At 39.0% G+C, this 13,772-nt stretch overlaps 1 protein-coding gene across 1 annotated transcript in view; it reads right to left on the reverse strand.

Moving 5' to 3' along the window:
* Nucleotides 1-13,772, reverse strand: part of PHEX (phosphate regulating endopeptidase X-linked) — a 108,319-nt gene that overhangs the window by 35,872 nt on the left and 58,675 nt on the right. Inside the window, exon 13 of the mRNA XM_081327745.1 lies at nt 871-948. Within this exon, the coding sequence (XP_081183871.1) occupies nt 871-948 (78 nt within the window). The remainder of the gene's footprint in view (nt 1-870; nt 949-13,772) is intronic.

The following is a 13,772-nucleotide window of genomic DNA, read 5'->3' on the forward strand; positions in this document are numbered from 1 at the left end:
TTGATTAGAAAACCTAAGAATTGAAGGCCTGGAATTTAAAACCTGGTATAGAGGGACACACACACACACACACACACACACATACACACGTATGTGTATAATATCTCTTCTACAAAAAAGCATTTTTAATATGGAGTTAAATATCTGGAAAAACAGAACTGAAATCTGACAGTATGGTATACTTGGAGCTCTGTTTTTCTTTTTACTTTGCTGAATATTTAACAAATTAGTTGTAGAATTATGATTCAGAACGTGGACTGCAGCTGCCATTAATTTGCTCCAGCAATACAATTGACAATAATCACTGTTTTATTTTGAAGATTTGCGTATATTGCAAAACAAGGAGCTAAATATGAGGCTTACACTTCTCTTCAGAGATTAAATCCATCTTAGGATACTTAATCATCATCATTTGTTTCAATTAAAAACATTTGGTTCTCCTGAGAGGTGATGATGCTTAACAAAAGATGTCAGGTAAATAATGTGAGCAATTAAGTGGAACTCAAGAAATGTACAAAGCAAACTTATATAACTGAAGACATGCATCAATGAAGCTCTTAGAAGTTATTACTCCTTTACTTCCAGTGGGAATTAATTGTATGCATAGCATTAATATATCCTGAAAAAGCAGAGCAGAGACAAGGACGAGGATGGAAGATAGGCTGCATAAGGGAAAGGACGCTTTGTAATGAGAGGATGATTGCATTTAGCACTAGAAATTTGTAATTTATATTTATAATACTCTTTGCTCTGGTTAAATCTTGAACATTCTACATGGTGAATGAGTATATGAACATACGTGCATTTGTAATTTATATTATAACAATAACTGCAACAAGTAATAATTGAAAATAATAAAGCAAAACTTACTGTTTTGATGCCTTCTGTAATATATGTATCATTCATTATAAATCCGGGATAACCCACTTTTGCCAAAACTGATTTTGCCTTTAGGAAAAAAAATGGATAAACGTGACAATGACAAGGATGACCATTTAAAGTAAATTTTAAATCATATGGTAATCTTAATTGCGCTTGCTATTGTTGTTAGCTTTAAAAACAGGAAGTCTGTATTTTACTTTCCTGCAAAGAACAACAACAACGACAACAACAAATAACCTGCAGAATGTTATTTATCCATAGTAAGTATAAAAAACTTCTGTTATTTTTCAAAAATCCAGGTTGGAGATGGTTAGTGTTTGGATCTTTTCATGCAAAAATATGTAACTATCACAGGTCAAATGTTGCTCATAAACAGTGTTCCAGGGCTGAAAGAGTCTTGGAAAATGTGGGTTTTTTTAGGGGGGGGGGACACTCCCTAGCCTATTCTGCTCACTGTTCATCCTACTGTGCTGCTACCTTGCTTTAATCTGATCTAAAAAAAAATCTTTCTCTATGAAGCTGTGCATTCTTTCTTCTCAACCAAGGGACTCCAAATTTGGCTTTGTAGTGTCTCTGCTCAGCAGTTACTTTTTCCTCCCTTAAAGATAGTAATATATACAGCATAATGATTGGTTCTATGGTACGCAGTTTTTATATACAGATTGTTCAAATCTAGACATCCTATATGGGGGCCGGGGGGGAGGGCGGAGAGGAACACTGTTATGATTTTTAAGTCGAACCAGATGGTAGGAACTCTCTTTCATGTACGATAACAACATATAAAACAAGCAGAGCCATCTGAAAACCCTTCAAATATAATGTGTTGGAGTGAATCTATTAACTAGATTAGAGTTCAGTAAGTAGAATTATTTGTCTATACATCTTCTAGGTTAAAGAATACTTTGTTCATATTGTACAGGGGGCAAGCATGCCTTTGGGAAAATATAATTGCCTCTCTGTGTCAGGAAACAAAGGTAATATTTTCTGTATTCACACAGTACTGTAATAAGAAGCTTTTAAGATACATGTTTAACCAGTCTTTTGATTGTGTCAGAAAAAATAAACAATTGTCCAAGTTATCAGAGATTTTGGATTTTGATGCAAAACCCAGGTGAGACTTTGTCCCTTTGCCCTGATACAGAAGTTACCTGTGGCCAAATTCAACTTCACAGGAGCATATATTGAATCTTACTATAATACTGGAAGGCAACAAGAAGCATCATATCTGAACTGATAAGCAAAAAGAATTTTCTGAGTAGGTGGGGGGCTGTTGCCATCCTGTGGTTATCCAGATTTTTGTAACCCAGATTATAGCCTGGCTAAATGTAAATGTAAATTAGACAGAAGATGAGATTCTGTAGGAACTAGTCCATTAAGGTTAATAGTGCTTGGTCTCTCTAAAGAAACATACAATAAGTCCTCAACCTACAACAGTTTATTAAGTGACTGTTCAAAGTTATGACAGCACTGAAAAAAGTGACTTATGACCATTTTTCACACTTATGACCATTGCAGCATCTCCATGGTCATGTGATCAAAATTCGGACACTTGGCAATTGATTCACATTTAAGACAGTTGCAGTGTCCTGAGATCATGTGATCACCTTTTGGGACTTTCTTACAAGCAAAGTCAATGGGGAAGCCAGATTCACTTAACAACTATGTTACTAATTTAACAACTACAGTGATTCACTTAACAACTGTGGAAATAAAGGTTGTAAAATGGGGCAAAACTCACTTAAATGTTTCACTTAGCAACAGAACTTTGAGGCACAATTGTGGTCGTACATTGAAGACTACCTGTATTGATCACTATGGGGAGATAAGGATAAGCATTCATTGTTCTTTTACTTTTGGGGCAGGAGGCTTTTCTAGTTCTCATTTTTGGCTAAGAGGCAGTGCTCAAAAAGATCAAGTTATAAAAGAAATGTTGCCATTCAGTTTCTGAAAATTCCTTACCGGTAGTTTTCTAGTCCACGTGGCCATTCTTTTTATTATGCAGACTAAAGCAGACATGGCAAAAATCTTGAACGTCGTACACACACATTGTAAATGATTTAAATGAATTTTAATATGAATATCTTACCACCTGGAAACAGAGAAATTCTGCTATCTTGTCTTCCACACAGAATAATCTGACCACTTGGGTACTATAGCAATACACTTTAACTTCAACGGCTGGCCTTTAGCTACTCCCTTTGGCAATAAATTCTGTTAGGCTAATCTTGCTAACCCCAGGTATTTATTTGTCACTTGTGAAAATATCTTTACAATTAATTGAGATAATTAATACGTGACATCCTGCAGAAAACAAGTGGGAGATTAACAGCAGGAGCAGCAGAAAGAGACGAAACCTTAAGCAAGACAGATCCCATTGTCATGCAAATGATCTCAGTGACAGAAAAACAATAGAAGACAAATGCCATACAGAATAAATTGGGAAATGAAGTAAATAACAAAAGAGAATATTTGTTCTTAATTTTCCAAAAGGAGCATCAGAGCCTCCCAGGTTTTTATTATTTTCAAGAAAAAACATATCTTATTTTTGTTTGGTATATGACTGATTGACACTGTGTAATTACTGTTAGGTTAAGATACCTGATTGTTTTCTCTTCTTATATTCAACACAAAAGGGCAAGTGGGGGAAAAATGTTGAAATTTCTGCTGATCTAGTTTTTAAAATGACCTAGGTAAGTCATAGAGGTCTTGCACGTCTTCTAAAGTAGTCATTTAAAGCAACTAAGCAATTTTCTGTTGCATTCATGCTTTTCAGTATAGAGGATTAAGCAAACAGAAGGAGAATAATAACTTTAGGAGCTGATAAATTGTGACCTTTAAAGAAAACACCTATTCATTTTGCAGCATGACTAATTACAAAGTTTGGAAAATAATGAATGTGGATAAACTGTCCCAACCTGGTGAATGATTTCCAAGTGAACTAATTGCTGTAAATATTGATCAAATGGCAACGCTAAAGATATTTCAAATCAGAACTAGGCTGCATAACATCATCTGAATCTGCGAGTGGTGATATTAAAACATGATCAATAGGTCATCAAAAAGAAACATTGCTGAATAATGTATATTATACATCCATATTTATTAATTTCCATACTTCCTGGATGGGTCTGAGAACTGAGTCCTCTCTTAATCCATGAAGTGAGCAATCATTATAGGCTGACTGAAGAACATAGTAGATAAGACAAATATTATGTTTCTATGGTTGTGGGTCTTTTTCATATGCAAATTATTTTTAACCATTCTGTGTCAGAATTCTAACTGGACCTCCTGATTGGCAATCCCACATCTAGTTTGGTATCAAATTAAATTTATCAGTGTTTCTTATATTTTATATAAAAGGAGTGTATGTTTTATTACAAAAAAAGATCCAATTTGGGTCAGTCATCAGCACCAGAGGTGTCCTCTTCCAAGCTTTCGGACTCGTGCTGGAGCCCCCATCCTCTCATTCTTTCTCACTGGAATGCGTGCTTTGGGCTATTCTATGAGTCTTGTTTATGTGGTGCCTTCCTATTGGTTGATTGGTGTGTTGATGGTTGGCAACTGGCTACTGTTTCCTTGTGCTGCCAAGCCCTTGGCTCCTAAGTACCTGATAAGCTGGTTGTAAATCAGTACTCTTGCTGGCTGATAAGGGCCAGGCTTCAATCATTTCTCTAGCTATTGTTGTACCTGCACAGCCAACAATCTTAGTAGCTATGAAACTGAATGTATGTCCTTGTTCATTGCAATGTGGAATGCTTTATGTAGAATGCATCAGAAAATGAATGGCAGAAATGTGAATGATGTCTAAAATCTATTTCATTTGACTACATTAAGTATCAAGACAGCCTTCCAATCCTGCATTTTACACTAATAATGTGGGCAAATAGGAATTGCATCTAGGTTTAATAAAGAGCATAAGGAATTTATTTAACCTGTGTTTAGTCGTTAAAAAAACTTTTTTATCTCTGGTCCACTCTGCTGATTTTTTTCATTCTCTAGTGCTTACTAGAATGATATTGTTATCAGATACCTAACAGAAATCCAAGTTCCAGTCACTGCCTAATGTAGACCAGGTGTAGGTCTTTCTATAAGAATTATTAGCAGGGCTTTTTTTCTCATAGAACGCTCAGAACGGAGTTCCGGCACCTTTTTTGGATGGAACCTTGTAGGGTAGGCAAGGCGGGTTGTATGACATGTGTGAGTTCCGGCACCTTTTTCTTTTACAAAAAAAGCACTGATTATTACTATGCTGTTTTTGTTTGTTGCACAACTGTTGACTCCAAGCTCTTCTTTATTGCAGAGCTCCCCAATCTTTTGGGCACCAGGGACCAGTTCCATGGAGAGGTTTTCCCACGGACCACAGAGTATGTTGTTTTGTGTGCTGCCTCCATCCCACGGATGGAGCTTTGCTTGTTTGTGCAGACTGGTTGCTGGCATGCCGTGGCTCAGTACTGGTCCATGGACTGGGGGTTGGGTACGCCTGCTTTATTGTACGCATGTAACAAATGCATGCATTCGTTACATGCATACTTCTGTTTTTTAGGTAGATAATGAACATGGCCACAAGTATTTTGATCTCACACAGTTTGGTTAATATTTTGGGCTATGCTGTTCTCTGGAAATAGAATGGCAGCTGGAAACTTGGGGTTAAATATAATTTCCTTCCCCTTCTCCGGTTTTCCACAATCTGTCTGCACTATGCTAGGATTATTAATGGAACTGACAACTCCTTACAACTGACTGAGCACTGGCAGCAGCCAGGTAACAAGGGAGAAGCTGACTGCAGCAAATAATCTAACACCAAAAGATAAAAGAGTATTAAGCATGTCATGACAAATGGTTTCAGATCAAGCCAAAGTAGATGAAAAACATCACATCTGGTTAGTGAATCCATGCTTTTGTAAATTAGATGCATATAGATTAAAATTGCTTTTTATAGGGTAAAAGCTACTACCTGAAGAGATGTAAACTGTAAACCACAATCATATGCTTCTTATCTGTATCCCATCCCATTCAAACCCATTAATGCAGGCAAGATATGGATAGCATTGGATCACAAGTCACATCATCAAAATTTATCATCAGAATAGGGACACTACATTGTTTCCAATATTTCCAAAGAGCGTTGGCTTGAGAGGCATATTGTATGAGGAATGCAATGTAAAACCTTGCACTTGTATGAATTTATTTTAATCTGCAAGTGAGACAATATTTAAAGAGTAGCATTTTCCCCAAACTTTTTTTTCAAATCAATATAGAAAGCCAATGGCTCAAGATATTCCCAAACAAAGCTTAACCTTCAAAACCTTCAACTTCAGGAATATAGGGCAGAAACAAAACATTTCATTACCACAGGATCCAGAAGAAAAAAATAGAGCTCATTGTTCATCACAATGAAGAAAGTAGAAATTGAATGAAACCCTAAGCAATAATAAATGTGTCATCCAAAAGAACTCCAATAGACAGAAGTGAACATTAGTTGGCTAACTATTCGTGCCATATAGTCCAACCTATTGGTTATCCATATTCCTTCTGTATATGTAAATGAAATTGCAGCATTATGTATTGTCTGTAGCAACCTCAGAAGCATCAGGAAAGCAATTTTTTTACTTGATTACTAGGACTTACATGCAGTTTCAACCACATGATTCTCCCATTATCCCATAAAGCACAATAAAGTATAACATTGATTTAAAACATGGTAACTAAACTCAGTACCACAAAAGTAACATTCAATGCAGCATCGGCTTCTCACTAACAGGAAAACATGTTCCACAATATCTACCACACTCTTGATCCTCAAAGGCTCTGCAGAAAAATTAAATCTTTTCAAAATAGACTGGGGCATCCTTGTCCTGAGGGGAAGCTTTTCTGAAAAAAGGCAGAATAAAAAATTTCCTTCTGACATGCCCTCTTTGCTGGATCATATCAGGCTGGTGGATTCCACCTTGCGTACATGCAACAGTAGGAGGATACAACTATAATGGGTCTAGTCCAGTTTCAGACAAGCAGCTACATATTGCACCAGGTGGTTTCCAAATAGTCAGTGTAGTACTTTAAAAAATCTATGACTTATTTAAATTTAATCAATTTGCTGGCTTGAAACTAAAGTTTCATTGCATTGAAACATGAATTTGTGGTGTCGATTCTGCAATATTATTCCCAAATACTGAGTTCAGTAGGCCAACAAAGGAAGGAGCAGCATAATAACTCTGTGAAAATCCATTTTTTTCATTCTCCCATTCAAGACAGAACAATTATATCATGTCTTCAGTGGCTGGGTAGGCCATCCTTTCATATAGCCTGAAAGTCCTTATTCGCTATCATTCACTTATAAATTATAGAACATTTTATAAAAATATTTATAATTGTTAGGGAACATGTAATAAATCATACCTGAGCTGTAGATGTATGCTATTCATTCTTTAATAAATAGTTTCTGATTTTTAAAAAGAAAGTTTCTTTTTATACTACTTTTATACTAGTAACTATACTACTACTTGTACTACTAAAATCTGTCCTGAATGAAATTGTGCATCATAGAGTAAAACTGTCAATAAAGGTAGCTGAAATGGGCCAGTTTACAGAATGCCAGGACCCATTATTCTGAGAGAATGAAATTTGAGAAGTTGTGGCTGCTGGAAGGAAGGAAGGAAGGAAGGAAGGAAGGAAGGAAGGAAGGAAGGAAGGAAGGAAGGAAGGAAGGAAGGAAGGAAGGAAGGAAGGAAGGAAGGAATCATGTGCTAAGTATGGAATACCAAAAGCAGAGTCTGCCTCATTTGCACTCTGCTGTGGCTTAATGAAGCATTCAAGCCACAAGATTATGATACATTTGGGCAAGCCAAAATAACTCCTCAGTAGGTGGTGCCTATAATGCACAACTATTTGAAGGTTTTCAGTTGTCAGCTCAGTGTAGATATATGCTCATCTGTCAAATCTACCAAATACGTCATCGAGTATCAGGCAATTTTTGCACTGAGCACTGAAGACCAAATCACACAGTACTTGACAAGCTGACATATTGAGTCCTCTGAAGCTGTTGCTTCAGCTGCTGAATTTCAAATTCACAAGAGGGAACCAGCTGTTGTTTGCCTTCAAGTGCACCTTCCACAACAGCATCAAGTGTTCTTTCAAGATAATGCTGAATCACTTTAACAGAATTTGTGGATCTCTTCAAACACAAACCATTTGCAAAAACACTGTACTATGTGGATATTCCAAGATTTTGTACTTGGTCTAATAAGAAATGGGAAAGAAGAAATATTGGAAAAGAGTGGAGGATTCTTTGGAATTTTTGAGGCCAATGTTCTAAGTCAAGTGTGCATTGTTACTCCATGAAGTAGTGACCTCTACTACTTGAGATGCTTCTTCATCACATAAAGGGGCCAGTATTTTTTGAATTACATAATGGTCATATCCTTCTATCATTCTAAGATGTCTGCAGAGAGAGACGATTGTTGCAAGCTGATGATCATAGGCAATAAACTATAGAAGATACCAAAAGAAGAAGAACCTCCAAGGCAATGACAGATTTCTTTGTTGTCTCGACTATGTGTGTAATTGCTTGTAAAATAATCTTTCTTTGATCATTTTCATTGATTTACCAGGAAGAATGTAAAAGACATTTAACACTGACCTGGTCATCAATAAAGATAGGGGAGGTGTAGTTGTAGCTGTTTCTGTGGCATTATCCAGTTTTGCAATAATATTGATGCTTGGTGAGATACCTCTCAAAGTGAATGAAAATACTCTTTGTATCATTGGTGGGTGAGGGGAAGAAACCTCCAAGAATGCAAATTTGCTTTGACTTCGATGCCTATTGTCTGGAATGAGACCTCATGATTAGGAGGGAGAGCTTTGAAACCACAGACTGGACGCTTCACAATATACATGTATACAGTAAAAATTAGGCCTTTGGGGCAATTTGCTGTGGCAATTTCCATCATTTTCTGCCAGTTGGGAAAAGAAGAAAAGTTGCTGATGTAGAGAATCTGCGCATCAAAAAAAAATCATACCTATGGAGAAATTTGTTAAGTTTCAACTGATCAGAAATGTGATTGAATGAGAGAGACAGAAGATATTCTGTGTCCGAACTGGACGTTGGAGAAGACAAAATTCAGAAAAACCAAAATGATGAAATTGAATTACTTGAGGATATAGTTCTGCCAGCAAGGAGAATATACAGGTAGTCCTCGACTTGCAACAATTCATTCAGTGACTATTAAGAGTTACAATGTCACTGAAAAAAGTGACTTATGACCATTTTTCACACTTACAACCTTTGTAGCATCCCTATGATCATGTGATCAAAATTCAAATGCTTGGCAACTGGTCCATACTTATGACTCTTGCTGTGTCCTAAGGTCATGTGATCATCTTAGACCTTAGAATGAATGTAGATGATTGTGGAAGAATTCCACAAGAATGTCATTGTAGCAAAGAAACATTGGTGTGTTAAAAAATGACATTCCCATGATTCCAAGAATTATCCTCAATTTACCAGAAGGTGAAGGTATCTCTCTTCAGCAGATACAGTTCCCAATGCAGCCATGCTTTGCTGTTACTACGCATAAAATTTAATGGCAAACCATGGAGAATGTGCTGATTTATCTGGAGAAACTAGTATTCCAGCATGGTCATCTGCATGTCACTTTAAGCCAAGGAAAAACAAGTGAAAGCACTAGAGTATTCTCTAAAACTGGCAGATGTTCAACCACAAATGGGTGGTTAACATTGTTAAACAAAAAGCATCCAAATTTGTTGTTACACATTGTTCTTCTTTAATAAAATGCTTTTTTCTTTAATTGTAAAACCAAAGTAGTAGCAATTCACCATGGTCATCCCTTGCCAAGAGTCCTTCGTGTAGGAAATGCAATCCATGATCCAGGAAATTAAAGTTTTCTTGGAGACACCAACCCTTTAGCCAATAGTTTATTTCTAAGATTCTTTTTTCCCTCAATGGTGGAAAGTACTGATGAGAACATTATTTGTGCTCCTAGCTTCTTGACTTTATTGCCTAGTTGTTTGTAATCCCTCACTATTGTGTGCAGGTTGCTTGTTGTCTCATTTGTCCCAATGTGGAGGAGGAGGAGGGGGTAGTAATGTGTGGGCCTAATTATTTTGGTTAAGTTCTCGGCCACATCTTTGATTTTTGCTCCAGGGAGACAGCATACCTTCCTGGATTGTATGTCTGGTCTGCAGATGGATGGTTCTGTTCCTTTGAGGATAGAGTTTCCTATTATTAACACTCTCCTTTCTTTTTTGGGGGGCGCTGCAGTCTGGGGTGCTTTTCTGTTTATCTCAGGTGTGTTTGTTGATGTGGCTTTTTAAGGGATATTTGAAGTCTTTTTGCTAGGTGTCTGCATGTCTTCTTTGAGGGCGGGTTTGTGGGTCTGCGTGTTTCCGTCTAAGGGGAGAAATCGATTGGTCAGTTTTAGTGGGGCTGCTTCTAGTTGGGTAGGATTTGGCAGAGGTGGTTTGTTTGTTATATGCTGTTTCTTTCTTTGGGTGTTGTGTTTTCTTCTGTGTGTGAAATACCTCTATTTGTCTTCCTCCAAGAGTTTATCGGTAGGGTCAAATCCTCTGGGAGTTATTTCTTCGTTTTTTGGTTCAGTTTGGGTGGAGCTTTCTTTAGTATGTTGGGGTTTGGCTAGAGTTGCGTCTAGGTTAGTAACCTTTTCCTGTAGTAGTTCACATAATTTGCATCTGATGCATGTATAGTTTGGGTGTTCTTTGGACATCAGTGCGTACATGGAACATGTATTGCATACCACAATAGCCTCAGTTGCCTGTTCCATGAGTTTGGTGTTTGATAGTCTCTGTCGTGCTGCCTTGCTGCTGCCTGTAGGCCTCTGGTCTGCCGCTGTCTTGCCACCACCATCTGTCTTTGCCACTCCTGCCTCGCCTCCACCTGCAGGCCTCCCGGTCCACAGAAAAGAACACCACCGCCTGCAGGCTGCCTCTCTACCACCTGCCTCTGCACTGCCTCTGCACTGCCCCCAGCCACTTCACTGGTCTGCTGCTTCACATTGCTGCTGGCCACTCTTTTTCACTTCCACAGCCACCTCACCGTTCCTCTGCTTTGCGCTATCATCAGCTGCCTTCTCTCCATCGTTCGAGCTGCCAGTGCATCACGTAGTCCGGTTTGCTATGCTGGTCTCTGCTTCATTGTGCCAGTTTGGGTCGCTGGGCCACCGTGCCTTTCAGGTAGGCCTCCATTAGTTCCCACTGCTAAGCCAATTCAACTATTGATTTGTATAATATTTCATTTCCATGAATTTGCATGAATTTGTATTAGTTATTTTGTTGCCAAAACACATTTTTGTACTGATGGATATTGGAATTGACTGTATAACATATTGGAGAAGAAATTCTGAGGACAATCAGAGGATTATAGATTAAAAAAATAAGCAAAGAAGGGGATGGCAATGATAAATGCAGTGGAGGACAGATGTCACCTAATATTGAGGAAAGCAAAGAGGAAAGTGTAAAAATAACATACCCTGGATCCCAAATAAAGGAAAAGGAAATTTTTGAAGAATTAAATTCAGAACATGTAAAAGTGGATTGATAATTTCCAATGTGTACAGGTAATCCCCAAGTTACGGGCATTCACTTAACGCTTGTTTGAAATTACGTGATCAGCGCCCCCTAGTGTTTACAAGCAAGTCCTAAAATTACTACTATTGCAGCACCATGGCAGTTGTTCACCCTTTCAAATGACTGCAGAGGTTCTGCAACATTCACCCTATCCCCCCCCAACTCCCCACAACTGCTTCCCCCTCCCTTCCTGCTACACGGGACTCACCTTGCAAAAATCTGTCGCCTCTCTACTGTGATTTCTTTTTCTTTGAGGGAGAGAAGAGTCAGCTTGGAAATGCTTTTTGCACTGACAATGGAAGCTCCTGGGTGCCATGATATCATGCGAGTTCAAACACCCATTCTCTGCAAAAGAGAGTATAGCCCCCGGAGGGGAAAAGTGTTTGCCTTATTTGCAAGCCTATGGGGCAGAATCGGAGTCAGCTGGGCACAGGAACCAATGCCGTCCAGGGCCTGGGTGTCCTGCTCTCTTGCATGTATCAGCCTTAGTTTGAGGACAGGAAGGAAGCCTTCAACTGAATGCTGGGGAGGTGGAATCATAGTCGCTCAGGTGGCTGCTGCCACCAGTGGCTTGGGTGCCCCAGTTCCGTCTGAGTTGGAAGAAAGCGGAGGTGAGGCATCAGGATTGCTCTCAAACATTAAGAGCCAGATGTGCCGCTCACTCACATGCACTGGCCTTATTGAAAGCAATCCCACTGCTGTGCGAGCAGCACACCTGGGCCTTATTGTTTGAGAGTAGTTGTCAACGCTGCTTATTGCTTGACAGTAGTCCTACTGCTGCGCCTCCGCTTTCTTCCAACTCAGACAGAACCAGGACACCCAAGTTGCTGGTGCCAGCAGCCACTTGAGTGGCTATGATTCCACCTTCCCAGCGCTGAGTTGAAGGCTTCCTTCCTGCCCTCAAATGAAGGCCGATGCATATGAGTGAGCAGCGCACCCGGGCTATGGACAGCATTGGTTCCTGTGCCCGGCCAACTCCGATTCCACACTTTGCCCCATAGGCATGCAAACAAAGCAAACACTCCACCCCCCAAGAATGGAAGCTGATCTCTTTTGCAGAGAATGGGAGTTTGAATTTGCATGATATTACAGTATCAAGGAGCTACTATGTCGGCATGAAAAGCATTTCGAAGTCAACTCTCCTCTCCCTCAATGGGAAAGAAACTGCAGCAGAGAGGAGACAGATTTTTGCAAGGTGAGTCCCACGTGATAGGAAGGGAAAGGAAAGTATGAGGTATCTTAGTGGGTTGGGGATGCCTTGGAGTCCTGTTACATCATTACCCTCCATGGCCTTCCCCACCCTGAGATACATCATGTGCACTTAACGAACCATGCATTTGCCCACACATTCGATTAGCAAATGTGTCGGCGAAAGCAGGGAGTGATCTTGTTCAAGGTACAAGATTTACTCCCACAAATTCTCGAGTTATGAATGGAATGGTCAGGCTTCATTATATTCATAATTCAAGGACTACCTGTACAACACATCAGGAAGAACAAATCAGATCAGTAAATAAAATCAAAGAGTCAGTGTAGTTAAGGTGTTAAACTGGCACTAGGAAAATCCATGTTCATCTTGAGCAATAGATGTTCACTGGGTGATTGAGGATCAGTTACTGTTAGTCCAACTTATATTTCACAGGGTTCTTATGGTGCAAGGACCTGGAAAAAGAGAGCACTATGTATGGTGCCTTAAGCCTCTGAACCGAAGACCGAACACAAATCTAATAAATAAATTCTTCAAACATTCTTACTGCAACAAAGAAAAGAAAAAAAAAGTTTGAAAGCACATATTGCAGAGTTTCCAATTAGGTGGTAATTGTTCCAATTTAAGAGCTACTTAATGTCAGTGTTTCTAGTATAAGTACCTACTGGATGTCAGAACTATCCGCATGTAGCACCATTAGCCAGATGCTAGAGCCAAAGGGTCACAACAGAGCCGAAATTTAACTTTGGCTTTGTCCATCGCCAGCCTTCTGTAGTTCACTGAGAAAACCGCCATTTATATTTTCCACAATATTACTGACAAAGTATGGTTCTGATCAAATGTCTGCCTAGGGACTCTCACAATGCTCAGTTTAACATTTTACCTAATTTGTTGAAAGCTAATTAGTGTGCTACTGCTGCCCTCTGCTGCCCATTAAGAAGCTGCCCAAAGAAGTCTATAAGTGGCCCTCAAGTTAAAAGCTTGGAGCTGCCTTTGCTAAGCAAACACACCAGCTTCAGCTGAAGCACTTCCACTTTATCTCAGGTGTCATAGCTACACTGAAAAGTCATCTCAAAATCAGGCT

Source organism: Vipera berus (genome assembly GCF_964194415.1).
Source record: "Vipera berus genome assembly, chromosome: 4".
NCBI classification, from domain to species: domain Eukaryota; kingdom Metazoa; phylum Chordata; class Lepidosauria; order Squamata; family Viperidae; genus Vipera; species Vipera berus.